This window comes from Procambarus clarkii, chromosome 3, assembly GCF_040958095.1.
Source record: "Procambarus clarkii isolate CNS0578487 chromosome 3, FALCON_Pclarkii_2.0, whole genome shotgun sequence".
NCBI lineage: Eukaryota > Metazoa > Arthropoda > Malacostraca > Decapoda > Cambaridae > Procambarus > Procambarus clarkii.
In genome coordinates, this window is record NC_091152.1 from 27,882,204 (window position 1) to 27,908,422 (window position 26,219).

A 26,219-nucleotide genomic window follows, 5' to 3' on the forward strand; every position below is an offset into this window, starting at 1 on the left:
GATTACATGACTAGTAGCTACCAAGCTTGGCGGGCGTCCTGTACGCTCTTGTTTACCTCCAATCTCTCTCTGGCGTCTCAGCCGCCGCACATAGAAAACGGATGGTACCATTTTCTGTGAACATGACATCCCTCCTTTTCTTTAAAAAGAATGAATACAGGATGTCTACCATGCTTGTAGCACAAAGCAAAGTTATTGACACAAAGTAAGTTATTAATATATCAAGAGATATTGCATACATTTAACATTAATTAAGCACACAAAGAATTTAAACAACTTAATCTTTTCCACAAAGGATTTCAATGTTAAAAATACATATGCAATGTTAAACATGAAAGAAACTGTAATACAAAGTTACAAAATATTGAATGAGATATCTGCATTATTCAAACAATATTAAATTTAGTTTAGCATAATAAGTAAATACTTTTCATTACATAGGAACACAATTAATCATCAAATCGTGTAGGGCGTTTAACATGACGTTTAGGACGAGAGTCCTTAAATGCAATAACATCCCTTGATGAATTGTTTGTCGGGTTATAACTATTTTTTTCTTTTTCTTTTGCACGACTTTGCACTTCATCATTTTCTACACTAGTTGGAATCACTTTGAAATAAGCCATATTACGTGTTATACTATGATCTCTATTACTAGCTGTTACCATAGTTCCTTTTACACTAATCACTTTATATGGTTTTGTATCATACGGCATATCTAACTTTCCCTATTTTTTCTTTTTAACAAGAACAGTGTCTCCAACCTTTATGAACTGTTCCTTTGCACGTTGATCATGAGCAATTTTCATTTTGCCCTTGGCTAGTGCATCCTTCTGAGCGAGACGTTTATCCGTTACCTCGGCTGGCATGACGGGTAGTGCGATTCTCATAGGACGTCCAAATAAAAGTTCGCCTGGCGACTTGCCCAGTGTTCCATGCGGTGTTGCACGGTAGTTTCTGAGAAAAGCATACATAGCTTGTTTCCAGGATCGTCCTTCGGCATGAACACAGCGTACCGCTTTCATGAGAGGTTGCATGAATCTCTCAACTTCTCCATTTGCTTGAGGATGTAGTGGCATCACACGGCGGTGTTTGAATCCAATATGCTCAGAAAAGTTGACGAAGTCTTGTCCATTGAATGGCGGTCCATTGTCTGTCTTGACAACTTCGGGAATGCCAAAGTTTGAAAAGATCTTGTCGAGTTTCGGGATGACAGCCTTTGCAGATGTGGAAGTGATGTTTTCTACTTCTGGATAACGTGAGTGATCACCAATGACTACCATCAAGTACTCTCCAGTTGGTAGTGGTCCGCAGAAGTCCATCGATACTTCCGTCCATGGTGCAGCAGGTAGTGGTGAAGGTTGTAGAGGTGTTGGTCTTGAAGTATCCACTGCAGCTTGGCAAGGGACACAGGCATCATGCATATCCTTTGCTTGACGATCAATGCCAGGAAACGACACCTTTTCTCGTAGCAGCTGTTTCGTCCTAACAAGACCTTGGTGTCCTTGATGTGCAAGCTTCAGAGCACGTTGCTGGAGAACAGCTGGAATCACGATACGAGTACCTCGCAGCACAGTGTCGCGTTGTTGCGTAACACTTAATTCTGTCTGGATGCGTTCAAGTGCTTTGAATGCATCTTGGTCAACTCCTGAGGGTGGGATGCGTGGAAACTTTTTCTTAGTCAATGCATCCACTGTTGCTTGCAGAGTTGGGTCCTCCAGGGTTGCAGTACGGATTTCATCAAGAGTGAGAGCCTTAGGGACTGCATCACAGGTTACAGAGTGTACATATTCCTCGGCAACTTGCTGATGCTTGGTGATGGTGAAACTGTTTGCAGGATGTCGACTGATGTAATCAGCGGGATTGCCTGCACCCGGCTTGTATTTCACCGTAAAGTTGTATGGTTGCAGACGAAGAGCCCATCTCTCAATGCGAGCTGGTGGTTTGGACTTTGGATTATTGAAGATGGTCTCCAACGGTTTGTGGTCAGTGACCATCGTGGTGAAGGGCGCACCAAGCAGATACACATTGAAGTGTTCACAGCCCCATACAAGAGCAAGAGCTTCCTTCTCTGTCTGACTGTATCGTTGCTCAACATCTGTGAGAGAACGGCTGGCGTAGGCAATTACTACTCTGGAATCTGGTTGACCAGGTTTGTGTTGGGCTAAAACAGCACCTAATCCAACAGGACTAGCATCCACCGTTAACTCAGTGTCCATTGATGGATCAAAGTATGCAGCAGTCGCATTCTCTACTAGTGCATCTTTCACAGCATCAAATGCATTTTGCTCGATATCGCTCCAGTACCATGATGCATTTTTCTTCAGGGGCTCACGTAGAGGCTTCGTAATGGTAGCAAAATCTGGAATGAAGCGAGAACAGTAGTTTGCCATTCCCAGAAAACTATGTACTTCAGTGGACGTTGAAGGAGGTGCAGCATTCTTGATATCTGCAACTTTCTTAGGATCTGGAGACAGACCTTTGTCACTAAGTACATGTCCAAAGAATTCAATTTTATGTTGATTGAACTCACACTTTGCTCGGCTTAACGTCAAATTCTTTTCTCATAAGCGTTGCAATGTTGCACGAAGAGCTTTGTCGTGTTCAGCTTGGGTACGGCCATAAACAATGATGTCATCAGACATGTTGTCAGCATTAGGTATGTCTTGCAATACCTGGCTGATGATGTGCTGGAATACCTCGGCAGCACTGTTAATACCAAAACTCAGGCGCTTGTACCTATACAGACCTCGATGTGTCGTAAACGTTGTGATGAATCGACTCTCCTCATCAAGTTCAAGCTGATGATAGCCCTTGTTTAAATCTAACTTGCTGAATACAGTTGCACCATTCAAGCGGTAGATCATATCATCTACAGTCGGTGTAGGATGGCGTTCACGCATTATTGCCTTGTTGGGAACACGCATGTCCACACAAATGTGTAACGGTTCTATTGTTACGTAAAGTATGGTGACAAATAAACACAGACACTAAGATACTATATATATATTTGGTCGAATATACAGAAGTACACAGGTGATACGTTGGTGTGAGTTGAGCGCACTGAGCGTTGGTAGAGTATCTCGCAAGTGTCTGCTCTAGACCACACTTGAAAGTAGACTAGTTAATGTTCGCTACACCGCTGCTTATATTGCTCGGGCATCTCACCGTGTTGCATCTCATCTCATCTCATTCATCTCCAAAGGTTGACAGGAACATTAACACTATATTTGGAGCGAGTATATTATTGGGATAATCTACTCGCTACAGAACTCCCCCTCCCAGGGGATGAAAGGAAAAATACTTGATCAAGGAACTTAGCTGGTCGGCGAATTGTACGCCCTGCTCGCGTTACATAACCATCAAAGTTAACTTCCTCCTCTTCGCTGATGTCATCTAACTGGGGTCGTAGGGTGAGAGGTCGTACAGGATCGTCCGTTGTCGTAGGATCAGGTTGTGGTGCGGCTGGTAACTGGGGTCGAAAAGTGAACTGCGTAGTCGGCGGATGTGTCTCTGGATTTAGCAGTGTCGCAAACGTTGAGACGAAGCCTGGAGCAGAGCAGAGAGCTGAGTGAGGCCGGAGTCGTGGAGCTCTATGTGGGAGAGCGTGGCGGCTCGATTGAGATTTGTGAGTGTCTAAACTCGGGGAGCGAGAGCGTGGCGGCTCGATGCGGTCGTAGTCTGCTGTCTGCTCTGTGTCGAAGCTGTAGCGTCTTGGGTTGATTAGGACTGTACACGCCGAGTACTACATTGTTGACTGTGGAAATTGTAGTCTGGTACCAAAAGATGTAGGCAGTGTGTGGACAAGCTCGGTGTAGCAGGAGAGAAGAATGTGCATAATTGTTGCGTCCTTGGGTCGCTGGTGGAGCATTTAGATCCGGGGCGGATGGGCTCGGGCACCAGGACATTAGGAGGTAATGTAGGCACGTAGTTAGGACAACGAGGTAATCACATCTAGAGCTGAATTGTCCTGAAGGCGACGAAGTGTCGGAAACGCAAGCTGTAAGTCCTGTACTGCGCAAAGGGCTTGAGTCGGCAGAGTATCTAAATGCAGTGAACGTGTAGATGAATCTGACGAAAGAGCAGCTTTCGTGGGCGCCCCTGTAGAACAAGCAGTGCCCTGGCAGCGACGGAGAGTCGGCAGGGCAGGCTGTAGATCCCACATTATGTAGTTACTGATGAAGCTGCCAGATGAGTGAGTAGTGATCGTGGAGCAGCAAGCCGTAGTAGATGAAAATGCAGAGATGATCGCGATGAAAATCATAGCTGTGGCAAGGGTGTTGGCAACGTTCCACAACAGGTGGCTGCGGTCCGCAGCAAGCAGCAGCAGTGGAGGTCCAGTGAGAGTCCATGTTGTAGTCCATCGTGGCTGGGTATCGTCGAAACTCTCCGGGGTCACCAATGTAACGGTTCTATTGTTACGTAAAGTATGGTGACAAATAAACACAGACACTAAGATACTATATATATATTTGGTCGAATATACAGAAGTACACAGGTGATACGTTGGTGTGAGTTGAGCGTGTGAGTTGAGCGCACTGAGCGTTGGTAGAGTATCTCGCAAGTGTCTGCTCTAGACCACACTTGAAAGTAGACTAGTTAATGTTCGCTACACCGCTGCTTATATTGCTCGGGCATCTCACCGTGTTGCATCTCATCTCATCTCATTCATCTCCAAAGGTTGACAGGAACATTAACACTATATTTGGAGCGAGTATATTATTGGGATAATCTACTCGCTACAAATGCGTATCTCATCTGGATTCTTCGGCTTTGGTGGAGTGACAATTGGGCTTACCCATGGTGTTGGGCCTGTTACTGGTTCAATGATATCTAGTTCTATCAGCCTATCCAGTTCGGCATCGACTTTCTTGCGAGTATGGAATGGTTGTCGGCGATGTGGTTGGGCAACTGGAATTACATCTGGGTTGATATGCAGATGTACTTTGCTATCAGTATAACAACCTATGGATTTAAATCGATCAGAAAATTCAGCAACAATAGCATCAACATTGTTTGCAGATTCCACTGCTACAGCATTAGAAAGCTGAAGTAGCCCCAATTTGGTCGAAGTCTTGTAACTGAGTAAAGACTCCTTTGCATTCCTAACAACATGGAATGTAGTAATGAGCATTGCATTCTTTGACTTAATCTCTGCAGTGAAAGTTCCAATCACTGGCAAGGCTACCTTTGAAGCATAGGCAGTGGCTTTGCCATTATAGTTCTCAAGCTTTGGGAACTGTTTTTTAAATTTCTCATAGTGGCACTCAGCAATGGTATCAATGTTTGATCCAGTGTCAATGAGAACCTTGAGACAAATACCAGCAATGTATACACATGTCTCTGGGTTGTTTGGAAGATCATTCCATTCTGTGATTGCTTGTACTCCATAAGTATAATCACATTCACTGTCATCTGAGACTGGTTGTAATGAAATGTTGTCTTGTACATTGTTAACATTCTTGATTTGAGGTGCAATATTGTGTTTACCACCTCGACCCCTATGACCTGATCCTCGTACAGTGCTTTTATTCATTGACTGTGGTTTCTTTAATGCTGAACGACACATAGCACCAAAATGACCTAGTTTTCCACACTCATAGCACTTCTTACCTTGAGCAGGACAAACATTATCTTGGTGTGGGTAGTCTCCTCCACAATTGTAACATTTATTGTTGACACCCTCTGATGTGGGTCGTTGTGACTGCTTGAGCCTTGTTCCTTGACCCCAGTTGTGACGTGGTTCTCGGCTAAATTTACTGTTAGGTTTGCCATGATATCTTCTTTGATCACGGTGTCCTCCCTGAACCTTACGTACCTCATCACTGTTAGTAACAGTGGCAGAACCGTTATTGGCACTGCACTCCATGACACGAGCATCACGTGCAGCATCTTCCATTCGACGAGCCATATCCAGTATCTTGGTAAGAGAACTATCATCATCAACAAGTTCTAGAGCTCTTCGACGGAGACGTGTAGATGTGCATGTTTCAATTATTTGCTGTTTGATTTCTTTGTCAACATCAGCAAACTCACAATGGGCTGCTAAACCCTGCAGACGTGTGTGGTATTGATCCACAGTTTCATTAGAGAGTTGTTTTGCTCTCCTGAAATGCATAATTTCCATTGCAGTATTTTGCCTTGGTTTGAAATGCTCTGTTAGTTTGGCTTTGGCAGTGTCATAATCTTTGGCACCACCAGTGTCTTTCAGTGTGTCAAAGATGTCACAAACTCTATCACCTGCATAATGAAGTAGAAAGGCACGCTTTCTTTCAGCACTTTTGATGTCAGAAACTATCAACAAATTTTCAAACCTTTTAAGCCATTTGACCAACCTCTGTGACAGGTTTGTCTGGTCACAGTCAGGATCAAATGCAGGAAACTGAGGTATATTTGCCATTTTTTACTGAATAAATGTAAACTTATCACTTAAATGTTCCTCAGAATATTAAACACTTACTGCACTGTATATGTTAGTCAAGAATTCACTGTAATTACTTTAATTTTGCAAAGCACACAAGCATTTTAATGCAAAAGTTCACAACAGTGCACACTATAGCAGCAACTGACTTCTTACCTAGCCCTTGTGTACATGTGTTGTTCCTACTCACAGCAGCAGCACAGCAGTTGGCACAGCAGTTGGTACAGCAGCAGTTGGTACAGCAGTTGGTACAGCAGTTGGTGCAGCAGTTGGTACAGCAGTCAGTTCAGTGTGATGAATTTTGTAGCACGAAGCGTCGTTTTGTAACCAAAACATCAGGTTTTGTACACATCAAAGCGTCGTTTCGTACACAACGTCGGCAGATTCCTCAGTACACAGTTTCTTCAGCACAGCTTGGGTAGCACACAGCTTGGGTAGCACACAGCATTGGTTAGCACACAGCATCGTTTAGCACACAGCATTGGTTAGCACACAGCATCGGTTAGCATACAGCATCGGGTATGGCGCTCACAGCTTCTCTTCCTCCTCCAGGCAGCATGCTTCTCCCTTGTGTTTGAAACTGAACAAATACCTGCGTTCACAGTTCATCCTCGTCGCCAATGTGGTGTTTGTGTGTTACTGAGGAAGTCTTGGTTGTAGGGTTGATGTAAAGTCATGACTTGGTTACTGACTTTAATACTTATAATGATTACATGACTAGTAGCTACCAAGCTTGGCGGGCGTCCTGTACCCTCTCTTGTTTACCTCCAATCTCTCTCTCTCTCTGGCGTCTCAGCCGCCGCACATAGAAAACGGATGGTACCATTTTCTGTGAACATGACAGTGTGTATCATTCCCTCCATCATAATGTGGTGAGTATCATCCCCCTCCATCATAATGTGGTGAGTATCATCCCCCTCCATCATAATGTGGTGTGTATCATTCCCTCCATCATAATGTGGTGAGTATCATTCCCTCCATCATAATGTGGCGAGTATCATCCCCCTCCATCATAATGTGGTGTGTATCATTCCCTCCATCATAATGTGGTGTGTATCATTCCCTCCATCATAATGTGGTGAGTATCATTCCCTCCATCATAATGTGGTGTGTATCATTCCCTCCATCATAATGTGGTGTGTATCATTCCCTCCATCATAATGTGGTGTGTATCATTCCCTCCATCATATTGTGGTGTGTATCATCCCCCTCCATCATAATGTGGTGTGTATCATCCCCCTCCATCATAATGTGTTGTGTATCATCCCCCTCCATCATAATGTGGTGTGTATCATCCCCTCCATCATAATGTAGTGTGTATCATCCCCCTCCATCATAATGTGGTGTGTATCATTCCCTCCATCATAATGTGGTGAGTATCATCCCCCACCATCATAATGTGGTGTGTATCATTCCCTCCATCATAATGTGGTGAGTATCATCCCCCTCCGTCATAATGTGGTGTGTATCATTCCCTCCATCATAATGTGGTGTGTATCATTCCCTCCATCATAATGTGGTGTATATCATTCCCTCCATCATAATGTGTTGTGTATCATTCCCTCCATCATAATGTGGTGTGTATCATTCCCTCCATCATAATGTGGTGTGTATCATCCCCTCCATCATAATGTGGTGTGTATCATTCCCTCCATCATAATGTAGCATGTATCATTCCCACCATCATAATGTGGTGAGTATCACCCCCCTCCATCATAATGTGGTGTGTATCATCCCCCTCCATCATAATGTGGTGTGTATCATTCCCACCATCATAATGTGGCGAGTATCATCCCCCTCCATCATAATGTGGCATGTATCATCCCCCCTCCATCATAATGTGGTGTGTATCATTCCCTCCATCATAATGTGGTGTGTATCATCCCCCTCCATCATAATGTGGTGTGTATCATTCCCTCCATCATAATGTGGTGAGTATCATCTCCTCCATCATAATGTGGTGTGTATCATTCCCACCATCATAATGTGGCATGTATCATCCCCCCCTCCATCATAATGTGTTGTGTATCATCCCCTCCATCATAATGTGGTGTGTATCATCCCCCTCCATCATAATGTGGTGTATCATCCCCACCATCATAATGTGGTGTGTATCATCCCCTCCATCATAATGTGTTGTGTATCATCCCCTCCATAATGTAGCATGTATCATCCCCTCCATCATAATGTAGGATGTATCATCCCCTCCATCATAATGTGGCATGTATCATCCCTCTCCATCATAATGTAGCATGTATCATCCCCTCCATCATAATGTGGCATGTATCATCCCTCTCCATCATAATGTGGCATGTATCATTCCCTCCATCCATAATGTGTTGTGTATCATTCCCTGTGGGAAAATCTGACTCCAATATTTGAATTAAATAATGAAAACTTCAATAGCTATGAAGGACCACCACTTTATGAGAGTGGAAAACAAAAATGAGCAAGTGGATTATGGGGCCGTTAGATAGTTCTTTTAAAAGTTGTTCAATATCGACCAATATTTTTTGACTAGTTATATATGAAAAGGGCTGCAATTGTTCCAAGTTTCAGTACTACAGCCTAAATAGAAAGGGAGATTTAATTTTTTTTGTTTTTTCAACGAATATTACACAATTTCAAATGAGTTGAAACCCTTTACCTTTTCAGATATAATCATACTATGACACTTTTCTGACACATTAACATATAATAAAGGATCTGTAGAAAAGGTTTTTCCAAAACATCTTTAGTTTTCCTAATACAAATAGTCAAAGTTCCCCCCCAAATATTATGCAAATATATCATGTTTATTGCTATTTATAAAATCAATAAATGAACTTAGGAAGAAATTCTTCCTTCAGATTTTAGAGACCTAAACTTTACATATAAGGTGTAAGTTTCATGTAAATTGAATAAAAATGAGAGTCCCGACTGGTTTATGTTACTTGAAAAATAAATCTTTAAAATATTAAAGTCTAAAGTCTAAGTCTCAACCATTTGTGGCTGAGGTTGACATCAATCAATTTCATCCAAAATTGGCACCCTTCAGATAGGCTTACATGCAGTCAGGTGAGTAAGTTTCATGCAAATCGCCCGATAAACAAATAAGAAAAAAAATGTTAATTTTTTTTTAATAAAACTAATTATAATTTGTTTTTAATATATGCTATTGTGATAGCTGAGAGTCATAGACATGATTTCAGTTGACACTTTTGTTTGATAATCGTTTTTGACCATTTTGGAAAAATTTTTACATTAAATATTTTTTTCTCCCTTCCTATTTACGCTACAATGCTGAGACTTGGACCAGATGAAACCCTTTTCATATACAACTTGTCAAAAAAGTTTGATTGAAATTGAACTAGTTTTCATTTATTGCATATTTTTGGCATATTTGGAACTAACCACCCCCTAATATTGATACCAAGAACTAGTGTCCTATGGATCTTAACCCCTCAACTGCACAGCTTCCAAATATGGTACCACCCCCCCCTCCCCCAGTGTGCAGGAAATAAATTATCTGGAAAAAGTTTTGAAAGTGTCAAAAACCCTTCCCTGAGTATGGTTATAGTAACTGAAACTCAAATTTGTACTTACTTTGGCTGCTATGGGGTCCATAAGTTGGCACGTGATATCATTACCTGTTCGCCCGTGGCGTACGCGCCCGGGGCAGGATGCGCGCGCTGCCGTGAATATATTTTTGTTAATTTTTTGCGCACAGTTCCTAATATATTCTATTTGTTTTTGCGTATCAATCCTATGTATAATGAACACATACACTATATTATGCAAATACAAATACACATATTTATTCAGGTAAAGTACATACATACAAGGTGAGATACAAAACGATGATGGATTTATAGATAGAGCTAGTACATACAATGCCTAAAGCCACTATTACGCAAAGCGTTTCGGGCAGGAAAAACACTAAGACTGACCTACCTGACTTGTGAGGTTGATGGGGTTCTGGGAGTTGTTCTTCTCCCCAAACCCGGCCCGAGGCCAGGCTCAACTTGTGAGAGTTTGGTCCACCAGGCTGTTGCTTGCAGCGGCCCACAGGCCCACCACAGCCTGGTTGGTCCGGTACTCTTTGCAGGAAACAATCTAGTTTCCTCTTGAAGATGTCCACGGTTGTTCCGGCAATATTTCTTATGCTCGCTGGGAGGGTGTTAAACAACCGTGGACCTCTGATGTTTATACAGTGTTCTCTGATTGTGCCTATGGCACCCCTGCTCTAAACTGGTTCTATTCTGCATTTTCTTCCATATCGTTCACTCCAGTACGTTGTTATTTTACTGTGTAGATTTGGTACTTGGCCCTCCAGTATCTTCCACGTGTATATTATTTGATATCTCTCTCGTCTCCTTTCTAGTGAGTACATTTGGAGGGCTTTGAGATGATCCCAATAATTTAGGTGCTTTATCACATCTATGCATGCTGTATATGTTCTCTGAATTCACTCTATTTCAGCAATCTCTCCTGCTCTGAAGGGGGAAGTGAGTACTGAGCAGTATTCAAGATGGGACAACACAAGTGACTTGAAGAGTACAACCATTGTGATGGGGTCCCTGGATTTTAAAGTTCTCGTAATCCATCCGATCATTTTTCTGGCTGATGCAATATTTGCTTGGTTATGCTCCCTAAACGTTAGGTCGTCAGACATCATTATTCCCAAATCCTTGACATGCCGTTTTCCTACTATGGGCAGATTTGATTGTGTTTTGTACCCTGTATTATGTTTAAGGTCCTCATTTTTACCGTATCTGAGTACCTGGAATTTATCACTGTTAAACATAATGTTATTTTCTGATGCCCAGTCAAAAACTTTATTAATATCAGCTTGAAGTTTTTCAATGTTTTCAGCCGAGGTAATTTTCATACTGATTTTTGTGTCATCTGCAAAGGATGATACGAAGCTGTGAGTTGTATTTTTGTCTATATCTGATATATGAATAAGGAAAAGCACCGGTGCAAGAACTGTACCCTGTGGTACAGAGCTTTTAACTGCGTTTGGACTAGATTTTATATGGTTGACTGTTACTCGCCGAGTCCTGTTTGACAGAAAACTGAGTATCCAGCATCCTACTTTACCGGTTATTTCCATTGACTTCATTTTGTGTGTTATCACGCCATGGTCACATTTATCGAAAGCCTTTGCAAAGTCTGTGTATATCACATCAGCATTCTGTTTTTCTTCTAATGCCTCAGGGACTTTGTCGTAGTGATCAAGTAGCTGTGAGAGGCACGATCTTCCCGCTCGAAATCCATGTTGGCCGGGGTTGTAAAGGTCATTGGTCTCCATGAAATTGGTGACCTGACTCCTAATCACTCTCTCAAATACTTTTATTATGTGCAACGTTAGTGCAACTGGTCTATAATTCTTTGCCAGTGCTTTGCTCCCTCCCTTGTGTAGAGGTGCTGTGTCTGCTACTTTAAGTGCATCTGGTATCTCCCCCGTGTCCAAGCTCTTCCTCCACACTATACTGAGTGCCTGTGCTACCGGCACTTTGCATTTCTTTATAAATATTGAATTCCATGAATCTGGACCTGGGGCCGAGTGCATGGGCAAGTTTTCAATTTTTCTTTCAAAGTCTAGTGCGCTCGTGTTGATATTGGTTATATTTACAGGGGTTTGGATGTCCTGCATAAAGAAATTGTCTGGATCTTCCACTTTTATGTTGTTTATTGGAGTGCTAAACGTGTCCTTGTACTGCTTTTTTTTTTTAGGATTTCACTAATTTCTTTGTCATCCTCCGTGTATGAACCTTCACTTGTACGAATAGGTCCAATACTGGCAGTGGTTTCTGCTTTTGATTTTGCATGTGTGAAGAAGTATTTTGGATTTTTCTTTATTTCCTGAATTGCTTTCTGTTCTAGCTGCCTTTCTTCAGTTTGATATGAGTGTTTCAATTTCCGCTCGATTTCTTCAGTCTTCCTATTTAAATTATTCCTTCTTTGACGGGAAATTCGTGTCTGCATAAGCATTTCCTTTATTTTTTCCTTCTTTTATAGTGTCTTCTACGTTCTTTCTTCGTTGGATCTCTTTCTGACTTTCCTCAAAGAAACATGTTTCAGACAGACTTGATACGCTTCCGAAGTCAGTTTTTCTATTCCTTCTGTAGGACTTGTATTACTTAGAACAGTTTCCCAAGGAATGTTTGTAAGTTCCCTGTTTATTATCTCCCAGTCTATCCTTTTATTATTAAAATTGAATTTACTGAATAATCCCTCTCGCTTTATCAACGTTTTAGGTTTATTCTGAGTATTAATGGTCGTTTGCACTTCAATGAGCTTGTGATCTGAGTATGTGGTATCTAATATCGTAATGTCCCTGATTGTCTTCATTGTTCGTAAAGACCAGATCTAGAATATTTTCATTTCTCATTAGCTCCGATATCTGCTGGTTGAGTGAAAATTTGTCACAGAATCTAAGTAGTTCTCTAATCTGTGGTTGGTTAGGTCCCGATAGATTTCCTGGTATAATATTATTGTTTACTATTCTCCATCTGAGACTAGGCAAGTTGAAGTCACCTAGGAAGATAATATCAGGTATCGGGTAAAAACAGCCAAAGGTGATACAGCAACCGGAGCAAGGTTGCTAAAAGGAAGAGAGAGGGATGCAATCAGAGAATCTCACACGAGGCCCAGCCATGTCCGAACCTGGAGACAGAACCAATTGGGACTTCCGCCAGTTCACCAGGAACTCGAACCTGGAAAGCTGGGAAAGAACCAGATCCATGGATAGCAGACAAGCAAACCAGATGGGAGCCCATACCAACCAGTCGTCGGGGGAGGCCAAAATCCAAAGACCTAGCAGATGCAGATAGGCCACCATGACCCGAGTCGTGGGAACGTGTGAAATTGGGAGGTACCAGATTCACGCCAAACTGAAGATGACGAAAGGGGTAAGCCTGTTGCCCCACCACGAAACCCAACCAATCCCTGAAACCCTGATGGAGGAGGACGTGCCAATATGCGTCTTTCAGAACTAGAGAAATCATCAAGCACCCTGATTGAGAATGAGCCAAACCTAGGATAACGTAGTCATCTGAAAAGAGGGGCAAGGAATCAACCCGTTGAGATGAGACAAGTCTAGAATCTTCTGAAGATCCACACAGTCCTTTTTCAGAACTGGAAACAAGTGGGGAAAACCTACTTGAGAGACAAAATCATTTCAACCATGCCCCAAGCGCACCCACTCCGTGATGACCCGACAGATGGACGGGAAAGAGGCCTGTCCCGAAGACCTGACCCCCAATTGGGAGGATATGCCGCCCAAAGCCACCTAAGGCTGGAAGAAACGACCCGAAAAAAAAAAACGTGAATCATGGGAGTCGGTCGGCCGAGTGGACAGCACACTGTACTTGTGATCCTGTGGTCCTGGGTTTGATCCCGGGCGACGGTAAGAAACAATGGGCAGAGTTTCTTTCACCCTATGCTCCTGTTACCTAGCAGTAAAATAGGTACCTGGGTGTTAGTCAGCTGGTGTGGGCTGTTTCATGGGGGTGGAGGCCTGGTCGAGGACCGGGCCACGGGGACACTAAAGCCCCAAAATCATTTCAAGATAACCTCTCAAGATGGGACCAGGCACAGGCAAAGAGAGGCAAACCTTCCCCCCCCCCTTCCCCCATCCCCCGGCCAATGGGACAACGCATGAAAGGGCCGATGTGAACCCTGAGAAGCCAAACTTCACACTGTATGAACACCGCACCGACCAGATGAAGACACTGGGGAACTTGGATGAAGAAACTGGCACTAAGGTCCGGTTGCAACCCGTTCTCGCAATTGCTTATAGTCAATATTGGTTTATTAATAAGTGCATATGTGACATACTAATTTATTGTGAATATTTTAGTTTACCTTGAAAAGGTGAATAGAAAACACCGACCTAACCCTAACCTTCTTAGTATGTTAAGATAAGCATGTTATTGCTTCTTAATTAAAATTAGTACTTAACCTATACCTATACAGTATTGATATTACAGTTTTATAAAAATAATAAAACAAAACCAAAATATTTAAATAAATTGTAAAGTAACTCGGGATAATGTCAAATATTGTATAAAATCCCTATTGTTTAATAAAACTGAAAAATAAATTCCTAATATTAAAAAAGATGTTTAGCAAATCTATAGGAAGAGTTTGTACCTTAAAAACAAAATATAGCGTGGCATATACCACATATGTATGTATTAATCAGTCAAATAGTGACTATAAGCAATAAGTCATATATGTACTGTCTTGTGCGAGAGCGGGTTGCCTACCCCGACCAAACGAGGTCCAAGCCCTTGCAAGACCCAACCAAGAGGGTCAGAACGACCCCCATGGAGCACCAACAAGTCCAAAATAGGCTGCCAACTGGCAAAAGCCGCCGACAGAAACTGGACAACACTGTTCTTCGGTAACAACAGAGGACAAAATGGCGAAGAAGGTCAAAGAGCCAGGGCCTAAGCTGAATCCAAAGACAGAGCAAGCACAGCCTACCAACATGTGAGACGAGAGGTGAAAACAACGAAACCCCCTCCTGGAGGATCGGGGTCAAACAGCTTCAGCAAGGCAGATAACGCTGCAGCAGCCGTAACCAGAACCCCCAACTGAGGGGGCCCCTCACGCAGTGCCCCCACATCCTCTGAAAGTCAATCCAAAGACAGCGCCAGAAAACCGAAGAAATGCAGGATTGAGGCCAAATGACCATGAGTTTATCCATGGTGCAACTGAGCCCATGGGTTTTCCAGGGCCAGTAGTTTCCAGGGTGAATCAGCCCTTTGGAAAGCCCAGGCACTAGGGCCAGTAAAGCTGGAAGAACCCTGTCTGTATGGGCAAACTGACTGCCAGTAGCAGTTGTGAATCCTCTGGGACAACAGTCGAGGACCACCAACACAATCTAGGCTAGCCTAATAAGGAGCTAAGCAGATTTCCTCTGTCCACAACAGGCAAAAAATAAAAAAAAACAAAATCACACCACTAGCAAACTAGCTGTCAGAAACATAGACCGCCACATTGATAGTAAAGCTGGTTGTCTGTAGCCACAATGCAGCCAAAAAACACCCCCCCCCTCAAAAAAAAAAACTCTCCCAGCCAAAATAAACACCCCTACCTGGAGCAAGACAGAAAGCCCCCAAGACCCCCAAATAACCACATCCATGGATATTCCTTTCTCTCTTCCCCTCCAGTTTTTGCTGGGGCCCACAACTCTACTGTTCTCTTGATTCATCATGATATTCCCTTCGTTTCCCTACTTTTTCAGTCGCCCATTCAGTGTTCTGCAGCCTGTATCTTTGTGAGTAAATGGTGTACAGTCTGTTCAGTTTATCTTCCCCCAAATGTTCTGCTTTCTCTTCCTGATCTGTTGGACTCCTTTTTTGTGAATTTTTAACTGTCAGCATACCCTCTGGGGGAGATGTTCTGACGAACACCCGGGGCTGCCACCTTGAACAATTTGTCCTCTCTTCTTCTGTCTCTTCTGCATTCTGATGAGCCCTCTCATGTTGACTCCTGCAATCCCATCCTTTCTTGTCTTGATCTTTCTCTCTGCTCATCTTCTCTTTATTTGGATTGCACCTGGTGGATTCTTAATGACCTATATAAGTGACCATTTCTGCAGCCTTGTCACCTTCTCTTTTCACTCTCCCCTCCGTAAGGCTAAGCGTGAGGGTCGGAGATCTTTTGTTTGTACCATTATGTCTGACACTCCTCTGCCCCTGATCTGGAAGAAAATTTGTAAGATAGTGGGCAAGTTTGTTCCAGATGTCTCGCCAGTCCTTTACCTCCGTGGTTCTATTGTGGCGGATTCGGTGTTGGTCGCGACGAACTGGGTTTACACTTTTCGACTGTTAACGCCAGTTCTCATCTTCCTCCTCCTTTCCTTACTTGTAAGCCCCTTCTCGAATCTTGTCCCCTTAGATTTTTGCACTCATCTTCAGCTTCCCTATAATATTACTTTCTCTCTCAGAACTCCAGTCTGCCCTGGCCGTCTGGGGTTCTACAGCTGTGGGCTCAGGTGATATTCATTATGAGATGCTTCGCCATCTCTATTTATGCACGTTTCAATACAGTATTTAATGAATGTTTATAACCATGTCTGGGAGTCGTTGTCAGTCCCTGAGGACTGGGAGGACTGGCTTGAGGTAGTTGTTCTTCCTTCTCGGAAACCTTGTTCTCTAGGGTCATCTCCTAAAGACTTCCGCCCTATTGCTCTCACAAGTTGCGTCTGCAAACTCTTTGAACGTATGGTCAGTGTGTGTTTGATGTGGTTCTTGGAACGCTCTCACCTCCTTCCCCTTCTCAATTTGGCTTTTGTAAGTGTTGCAGCACAAATGATGTCCTCGTGAACTTGAAGGTCTACGTTAGTACTGACTTTGCTTCGAAGACCTCCGTGGTTACTGTCCTTTTTGACCTAGAAAAGGTATATGACACCACCTGGAGTGATCCTATTTTATCCCAACTCTTTTCTTTTGGCCTTCATGGTAATCTCCTTCTCTTCCTCCCGAGCTTCCTCTCTCGTCATTCCTCATGAGTGAGGCTTAGTACCATTCTCTCTGCCTCTTTTCAGCAATACGAAGGTGTATCCCTAGGTAGTGTTCTGAGCACTATTTTCTTGGTTACCCTCAGTGGTCTTCTTTCCTCCCTTCCCTCTGACATGTTCTCCACTCATTATGTTGACGATCTTACCCTCTGCTGTCAGTGATGACAGGCTTTTCCTCAAACTGCGGCTTCAACTTGCAATTGATGCCGTGTCGTCTTGGGTCACCAATTATGGCTTAAAGTTCTCTACAGCTAAGACTTGTGCTATGACCTTTACTCAGAAGCAGGTTTTTCTTCGACCACCACCCCCCTCCCCCCTCTGTCGCTTTATGGTAATCCTCTTTTGTACAAGAATTCTGCTAAACTTCTGTTGTTAATCTTTGACACTCGTTTGTCTTGGTCACCCCATATCTCTTGCCTCGGAGTTGAATGCTCTAAGGCCCTTAACTTAAGGTCTTGTCCCATTTTCCATATTTAAAAGTACCGAATCACCTTCTGTGGTCGAGTGTTCAATAAATCCCTGAACTATATGTTTAACTGATCTCTAACCCTGTCCATGGAGGACAGAAGAAAATGTATATATGCTGGTTAGCATTGTAAATGTGTGGCCTTGTCTGTGGTAGAGAAAAAAAAAAATTGGTAGTCTGCCGGATTGCCTCCTTTTTGAACTGGTGTTACTCTTGCTTTTTTAAGGATATCAGGGAAGGTATGACACTAGGGATTTGTTAAACAGCAGAGCTATAGGTGGCGCAAGGGCATAGGAGGCACTCTTGTATACAATGGATGGGATTTCACAGATGTTCCCAGCTTTGGTTTTTAGTGAGTGTATGATGGACACAACATCTGACAGGCTAACTGGTGAGAGGAGAAGATAGTTTAGATAGCTGCCTGAGAGATGTGTGTTGATATGTGTCTGAGGGATTTTTCTGGCAAGGTTAGCACCAACCGATGAAAAGAAGCTAATAAACTCATTTTGCCATTTCTAGATCAGTTGACAGTGTATAGCCATCCTTAGAGAGTTTTATCTGGTTGTGGGAGTGTTGTTTTCCTAGGATATAAGAGATGGTTTTCCATGTGGTTTTCATGTTGCCTTAGATTATTTTAGATTATTGTGATTACTTAGATTATTTTGATCTGAGGATTTATTACCAAACAAAATATAAAAGGTTTTGTCAATGGTAAGGATGAGTTTGTTAGCAGTTAGCCAAAGATATTTATAGATAGAGCTATATCTCCTATCTCTTTCTGAGAGAAAGGATGCCATCACTGGTTGGACAGGGGATCCATAACCTACAAAACATTAGAGGGGATTTTTAGGTCTCCCCCCCCCCCTTCCTCCAATTGCAGTTTCCATGTTCTTTGTCCAACACCCCCCCCCCCCCCCCCACTCATTTATATTTTCCTTTGGTTATTTTTCTACAGAAATATCATGGAAAAATTCTGAAACTTCTGAGCCTACAATCACATGACAGCAACAAATAATCAAGTGAAGCCAAGAGATCCAACAGCCTCATCAAATCATGTTTCAAGACTTATTCCAGTGTTGTCTAGATATTTGTCTTCATTACTTTCAGACTTTCAGTGCATATATAATTTTTGTATGAAGGCTACTTAATCTCATCTTGAATTTGAAAATTGTTCTTTAGGTTATTTGTATGACTATTTCTGTGTACCATAAGAGTTTTTAGTCTTCAGTCAGTATATTAAGTCTATTGTTTGTTGTTGTAGCATCCTCTGTTTTATATTGTTTCACAGTTTGAAAATATTAGAGGTGCAGTATGTATATATTCAAGTAACGCATTGCAGTTGTATTTTTGTTTACCATTTGGTATTAAAGGGAAAATTATTACAGTAGTGTACTTATTATAATATACATCATGTATAATGTTAGCTGTATTTGTCTTAAAGCTGAAGAAATACCAAGATATTTTTTTTGCAATATTCATTTCATATGAATGCTATGCTGTACAAACTATTTTTGAAAGCTAATTTTCAGTCATATTTTTAGGCACTTTAAATGAAGATAAAGAATTTTCTAAATCCCTTTGTTTAATCACAATTTGCAATGGATATTTATTTTCTATGATATAGTTTGAAATTTATTTATTTAGGGTAGGAAATTATATTATTTTTTTTTAAATATATACATATGCTAATAGTAAAGTTTTTTTTTTTATTATTTCTTCTGGTGTTCCTTTCTTCCCTGTTCTTTCAAAGTAACTTGAAGTTTGTGGGATTTACTACTGAAGTTAACTCCCCGAGTTAATTTTTAAAGCGGTACGTAAATAAGTAGGTCAATTCAGGTAAATTAAATAAATACTTGAGAAAACTTCAGAAAAAAAATTATTAATTTAAAACTGCAGAATTACTATATCATTAAAACAACAAACTACAATCATTAACTATAAATCTACTATAAAAAAAATTAAATGCAAAAAATAACTGATATTGCCAGTGTAGACTCGTGGAGTTTGGGTGTTGCGGGAAAAGTGTCACAGTTTGCAGTATCAAGTCGCTGTTGTTGACCAAACCACACACTAGAAAGTGAAGGGACGACGACGTTTTGGTTCGTTCTGGACCATTCTCAAGTCAATTGTGATGAGGGAAGGAGGCGAAGGCAATAAATAGGCAAGAGAGAGGTGAAGAGAAGAAAATCTTAGAGGAAGAAAAAGCAAGGCAAAAGGTAAAGTGTAATAAAGGGGATAGTAATAGGAATAAGAAAGGGATCGTAAGAGAAAACAAGGGAAAGAAAAAGAAAGAAGAAAATAGAAAGAAAGATAAATGGAAGGGTAAGCTTATGTTAGGTCACGTTTGTTAGAAAGTTTACAGCATTTGAGTATATACTGTGAAAGGGAAGAGTCAACAGCAACAAAGCCAGGACTCAAGTTCATGTTGGGTACGTTGTGTATCAGAGCTGATTCAATAAGATGACGTCTGTGTAGAGTAGAGGCAGGAAAGATTATTTTGGAGGAAGACCAATCAATAGGATAATTAGAATCCCTAACATGACAGAAGAGAGCATTGTTTATGTCTGCAGACTTAACACTTCTTCTGTGTTCTTTGTCTGTCATTAAGTGTACGGCCAGTTTCACCAAAGTATTGGAGAGGACAAGACGAAGAGGAAATAGAGTAAACACCAGCACCATTAGAAGCAGGAGCTGCAGTGTGAACTAGATTGCTATGAAGTGTGTTAGTTTGTCGAATGGTGAGCTTTATGTCAAGAGGACGAAAGGTATTAGTAAAAGTTTCGAGTTCAGATGTGAAGGGAACTCATATTACTATTCCTCTTTATTATACCTTACCTTTTGTACCTTTTGCCTTGCTTTTAGTTCCTCTAAGATTTTCTTGTCCTCACCTCTCTCTTGCCTATTTATTGCCTTTGCCTCCCTCCCTCGTCACAACTGACTTGAGAATGGTCCAGGACGGACCGAAACATCGTCGTCCCTTCACTTTCTAGTGTGTGGTTTGGTCAACATATTTCAGCCACGTAATTGTGACTCGTCTGCAAGTCGCTGTTCACGGATATCTGCTGTTGAATTCCACATTCAGTTTTATAAAGAAATGATTAGATTATTTCAGCGAAAACAATTCTCTCGGTGCATGCTGTCAAATCCAAAACCAGTAGCGAATTATAGCCTAGCCTAATCAGAAATTTCTATAATCATAAACATCATCTATCAAGAGTGTATGTACCTAACTCCCACTAATTTCTCTGACGTTAATGATATAATCCTTTCTCTTTATATAATTTATATGCAAGAAGGTACAATGGATTTGTGAGAGTACATAATTAGTTTTTACTTTAGTTCATATATTATGCACCCCCCATACCCATCTTGTGGGTGGTAGTGAAAGGATTATAGAGGCATATAATGGACTCAGGGATTGTACCCTGCAATTCATTTAGCTAAGCAAGTTAGTCTAGGTGAGCTAGTTACAAAATTCAATGCACATCAACAATGGGCTCGAGATCGACCACAAGTATAGTTTCTAAATCATCTATTTGCTATCATAAAATCATGATGGTACAGTTGCTATCATATATCATGGTGGTTATATTGAATGCATATTTTACTATAATATACCTAGAAATAATTCTCAAATTAGGCTACAATGTATCTATTGATAATCCTCAAATTTTACTATTATGTCCGTACTAATCTTCTTCAAATTTTCTTAGTGTACCTACTAGTCTTCTTCAAATTTTCTTACAATGTACCTTTTAACATTTTTAAATTTTACTAGAAATTACCTACTTAAAATTATCCGTTAGATTAAGGACCTGCTCAAAACGCCATGCGTGTTAGTGGCTTTATAAGAAAGTACATAGCACTGATGTTTTTACAACCATAAACCCAATGTACTTTCTTATAAATAAATAAATAAATAAAGCAACTGACTTATGTCGAGAACTAGTCACAATTGATGTGTATCCTGTACACTGCTCCCCCATCCAGTGGCCAGCAGTGGATGTTACAATATTGGAATTTTTACATTTTTGCAAAACCACTAGCACGCATAGCATTTTGGGCAGGTCCTTAACCCTTAAACTGCACAAATTGTATATATAGAATTTGAGTAAATGTCGCTGAATTGTGCACATTGTATATATACAATTGAGGGTGCCGCTCATGATTTAAATGTCCTGCAACAACACAGGGTTCACATCAGCTTCCTCATGGCTTTAGTATACAGTATATTTAGTATACTGTATATATATTGTCACGGCAGGGTGGGCTGGGGCTCGGCTAGCAATCGGCTGCTAGGGCTCAGAAGGCAGAATACTCAGCCCCTCCGACTCTTGGGACTCACCGGAATCTCCTGGTCCCACAGGAGAGGACCAGCAGTACCCACCACCGCAGGTCTTTACCACTGTGGGGTGCCACTGATTCACCCTGGGAGCCCTTCAGTCAACCACAGGGAAACTGCTGTTAGCAATTCCGGCCTAGACCCATGGAGAAGTAAAGGAAGACCCAGGCTTACCTTTTAACAATAAATTTCCCTGAGTCTTGCCTGCCAGACAAAAAGGTTGCAGGAACTATTTTCCCGCCTGCCTTCCCTATCTTCCTTTAACAAGGTTGCCAGCTGGGTTGAGATACCTGCACCCCAGCAATGCAGTTCAGTGGGTGTATTCTATACTGCTTGTTGCCACAGTGTCGCTACTCTTTCGGCCTTGATACTGGTCGGATGGCTTAGGGTACACTCTTATATAAGTCTGTGCTGCTTTACCACTCTCCAGGCAATAAGACCTTCTGTAGAAAACGTGGTGTTCACTAGGTGGTACTATGATAACCCTCGTGTATGCTCATAGAGATTATTATGGAGGCACACTTAAACACAATGATAAAATGTGTGAATTTACTGACATAAACTACATGATCACACATACATTTACAAGCAATACAGGAATGGAAAAATGAGAATAATAAGTCTGGAGATCGTCAGAAACTCTTCTTTCACGACCTCCACTAACTCCTCCAACTGGGCAGATTAATAAAAGGGGCCCACACACTCCCTCACAGAGGGGCCTCTTCGTCCACGTCGGCACCTCCTCCTCAACTGCCCCGTTGTCCAAACACACTGTCCTCGTCAACAGTCCTGGACACGAGCTGTCCTGCAGCCTATCCTACTACTGGTGTATCAACATTATGCTATAACACACATATATGAACATAATGGCCTATCTAGCCTAATCAAACAAGGGGTAATGGGAGGGAAATTGATATACCTTTACATTCCTGGCTCACGACGCCTGTCCCTCGATGGTGTGTGGTTCCCACGCTTCCTGAGTCGGTTCTTGACGATCCAGGAATGTTCCACAGGTCCTCAGGTGTCGTGAAGCCTTTGCGTCGTCGCCGAACCACTCCCAGAGATTCAGATATCCCAATCCTGGTTCACCAGTGGGCAATGAGCTAATCACTATATGCACACACTCGTCCCTTCCGCAAGGCGTTGCGCCTTGCCCTAGGAATGGTGTCGTCCCTCCAAAGTCCTCAGTGAACGTGACTCGGTCACAGCTAGGCCTGCTCACCACACCTTCCAGACCCTCAACTCAACCGGCGCCGCCCAGTGTCGTCGCCGACCGTTTTTCCAAGTTTGGCACTCCTCTGCTCAATGAACTTGGCTGCTTCTTGCTTCCCAGAAGCGCAGGGTCTCCAATAACGATGGTGGGTTGCGATGGCTAGCTCTAATCCACTGAGTAAGGCTTGTAGAGCCTCAAATCCTTGAGAGCTGACCGAGAAACGTCCTCTCCCTTTCGTAGTCAGACCAGCTCTGACGTTGGCGCCGCCCGGGGCACTCGGTGACGTCACGGCGGTCTCTGATTGGTCGCCCAGGACCTAAGTCTGCCAATCTGCAATCGGCTATTGTCCTTTACAAAACTGCATATCTGCAGGTAGGGGGTACTCTTTCATTTATATCAGAACGACGCTATCCCCTTACCTACAAATTATTATGTAAATTTCTCCCTTATCTGGCGGCCGATCTGGTCGCCACATATACCAACAGACTCCCTGTATCTCAGATAATCGGTAGGGAGAGCTGATATGACTCTTAAAGCAGGCAAACGAAAGAAATAGGAGAGGGCACCGTAACATACCCCTCCCCTTAAAATAAGAGTCATATCTGTTAGTAAATCTGGGAGAGGGCATCTACTACCACATTCTCCCTTCCTTTAATGTGCCTGATTTCTAGCCTGCACTCTTGTAACAGTAGGGCCCATCTTGGCAGCCTCTGGTTCAAGTTCTTCATCCTGTGCACGAACGTCAAGGGGTTATGATCGGTGAACACTCGCACCGGTCTAGTACTTCCACCCACATAGATGTCGAAATGCTTCAGTGCCAGGATCAGGGCTAAGGCTTCCTTTTCCACTGTACTATAAGCCCTCTGATACAAGCAGATGGTAGGGCGGGCTGGACGTGCAGGACTCGACACGTCGGGGGAAAGCTTTTTAATACTGCAGACTCTTGACCTGCTGAAGGCCAAATCCTTATTCCTGTCACCACTGGAAGTGTGTCAGTCTACCTTGGTTGATAACGAAGACCGGGGATTAACGTCGCTCTTATTCTCGTCCATGGGACTCGGTGTTTCCATCTCTCTTCCGGAGTTGAAGCGCTTGGTTGGCTGTTCACTTCTGGCACGCAACATAGACGTACACACCAAGATAATGGAGATTGTGGAACATCTTCGACAGCAAGGCTTGGTATGCATCAAGCCCGAGGGAGATTTTCTCAGCTCGGCATCGTCCGCTGCAAACAAGAATGAGAGTAGAATGCAGTACAAGTCTTCTGGGACGTCAAGTAAGAATGAGTCCACGCCACAACTGTCAAAGTCACTGGAGAACTCGGTACAACTCGCTCGGCCAGTCACTGACGACGACACGCTGGTTGTCAGTAGATTTGGTCGTGCAGCTATCAAAGGCAGCATCGACCTAAGCTTGGCAAGTCGGCTGTACAAGGACCTTTGCCTGGCCCGGGAGAATCTGGCACTCAACAGCCACCTGCATCTCCTGTACCTGGTCATACCATACGAGGTCGTCGGCTCCGTCAGTATCCTACCCAACGTCTTCTACAATGCTTACATGTCACTTGGAGAGGAGGAAATGAAAGTAGCCAAACTGCTGGGCATCACCGACGGCGTAATCGTCAAACTTTCCATGGGCCACAAAAGTAAGAAAGTTGACCAGAATGTGTTGCACCGATTTTATGTGGCATTGCTGCTGCACCGCATTTGGTCGGGGATGGGAATATGGCAAGCTAGTGACCTGTTTCGTGTGCATAGAGGATTTACGCAGAATGCATTGTCGTCGTCTGCAGCATTTGCTTCCTGCGTTTTCCATTTTTGTCAGGAACTTGAGGAGCTGTGGGCTTTTCGAGACCTCTTGGCTAACTTTGCTCGTCAGATCTCTGGCTGCTGCTTGGCTGAACTACTGCCGTTGTTGGACCTGCCAGCTGTGAAACAGGGTCGTGCTCGAATGTTGTACAACACAGGTTATCACACGCTGCGAGATGTTGCAAACTCCGAGCCTCGCGATCTTGTCAACAGTGTCGAGCATTTGCCACATCGCATAGCTGTGCAGATTATTAATTCTGCTAAGATGTTGCTAATTGAACGAGCGGAAACACTTCAAGGAGAAGCTGAAGAGGTGCTTTTGGGGCTACGTCATCACCCCCCACAGTCTCAGATGAGTACCAAATTAGCATCATCATCTTCACCCGATGCCAATCCTGACTCCAAGGCATCTCCATCAACTACCCGGAATGCACCAACATCAACAAAATCTGCAACTGGAGCCGTCACGTGAAAACGTAATAAAGTTTCCAGTTCACAAGTCGAGCCTGGCCTCGGGCCGGGCTTGGGGAGTAGAAGAAATCCCAGAACCCCATCAACCAGGTAACCAGGTATACTTTTCGAATTTCTTCAAGTAGAATGCCACTGGACGGTGAACTCCGTCCTTCTCTTGAGCCAACATGGTTCCAATCCCCACATTGCGAGCGTCGACATACAAGATAAAGTCTGACTCAAAGTCAGATGAAACCAGCACTGGCGCTTCGGTTAACAACTTCTTAGTCTTCTCAAGGGACTCCTGTCATGCTTCCGCCCACTTCCATCTAACGTTCTTAGATAGCAATTCAGTCAGAGGGTGTGCCACTGTCGAGAAGTTCTTGCAAAATCCTCTATAGTATCCAATCATCCCCAGATATCGTAACAATTCTTTTCTCATCCTGGGATTCGGATATTCTTTGATTGCCAGCACTTTCTGGTCTGCTGGAGTCACTTCCCCTTGGCCCACGACGAAACCTAAGTATTCAAATCGGACTTTCCCGAACTCGCTCTTGGCCAGATTAACTCAGATAAGCTTCTTCCAACCGTTGGAACAACTCTGTCAGTCGATTCATGTGTTGTTTCCAGCTATCGGCGTACACCACTATATCGTCTATATACATGGCGCAGCCTTCCATCCTTCTTAGCACTTCGTTCATCATCCTCTGGAAACAACTTCCGCTGTTCTTCATACCAAACGGAAGCAATTTGTACTGGTACAATCCATCTGGAGTAGCAAACGCTGAGATCTTTTTCGCACTCGGAGACAAAGGGATTTGATAATATCCTTTCAGCAGATCGACCTTGGTGACAAACCTTTCGTTTCCCACTTGGTCGACGCAATCACTTATTCGGGGGCATCGGGTGAGAATCCAACACGGTTATGGAATTCACTTTGCGATAGTCGGTGCAAAAACGATATGATCCGTCACTCTTCTTGACCAGCACACAGGGCGAGCTC

The 26,219-nt window shown here is 42.9% G+C and overlaps 1 protein-coding gene across 4 annotated transcripts in view; it reads left to right on the forward strand.

The window, feature by feature from the left end:
• LOC123760934 (uncharacterized) overlaps positions 1-26,219 on the forward strand; it is a 357,440-nt gene that overhangs the window by 256,879 nt on the left and 74,342 nt on the right. For 2 of the 4 annotated variants that reach the window (XM_069330073.1, XM_069330061.1), the window contains one exon: positions 18,359-19,099. The exons of 1 other annotated variant lie outside the window; for it this stretch is intronic. In XM_069330073.1, coding sequence (XP_069186174.1) covers positions 18,359-18,418 — 60 coding nt within the window. In that variant the 3' untranslated portion in view covers positions 18,419-19,099. Of the gene's footprint in view, positions 1-18,358; positions 19,100-26,219 lie in introns of those variants that run through there. One more of the 4 variants, XR_011229455.1, reaches the window with a different exon arrangement.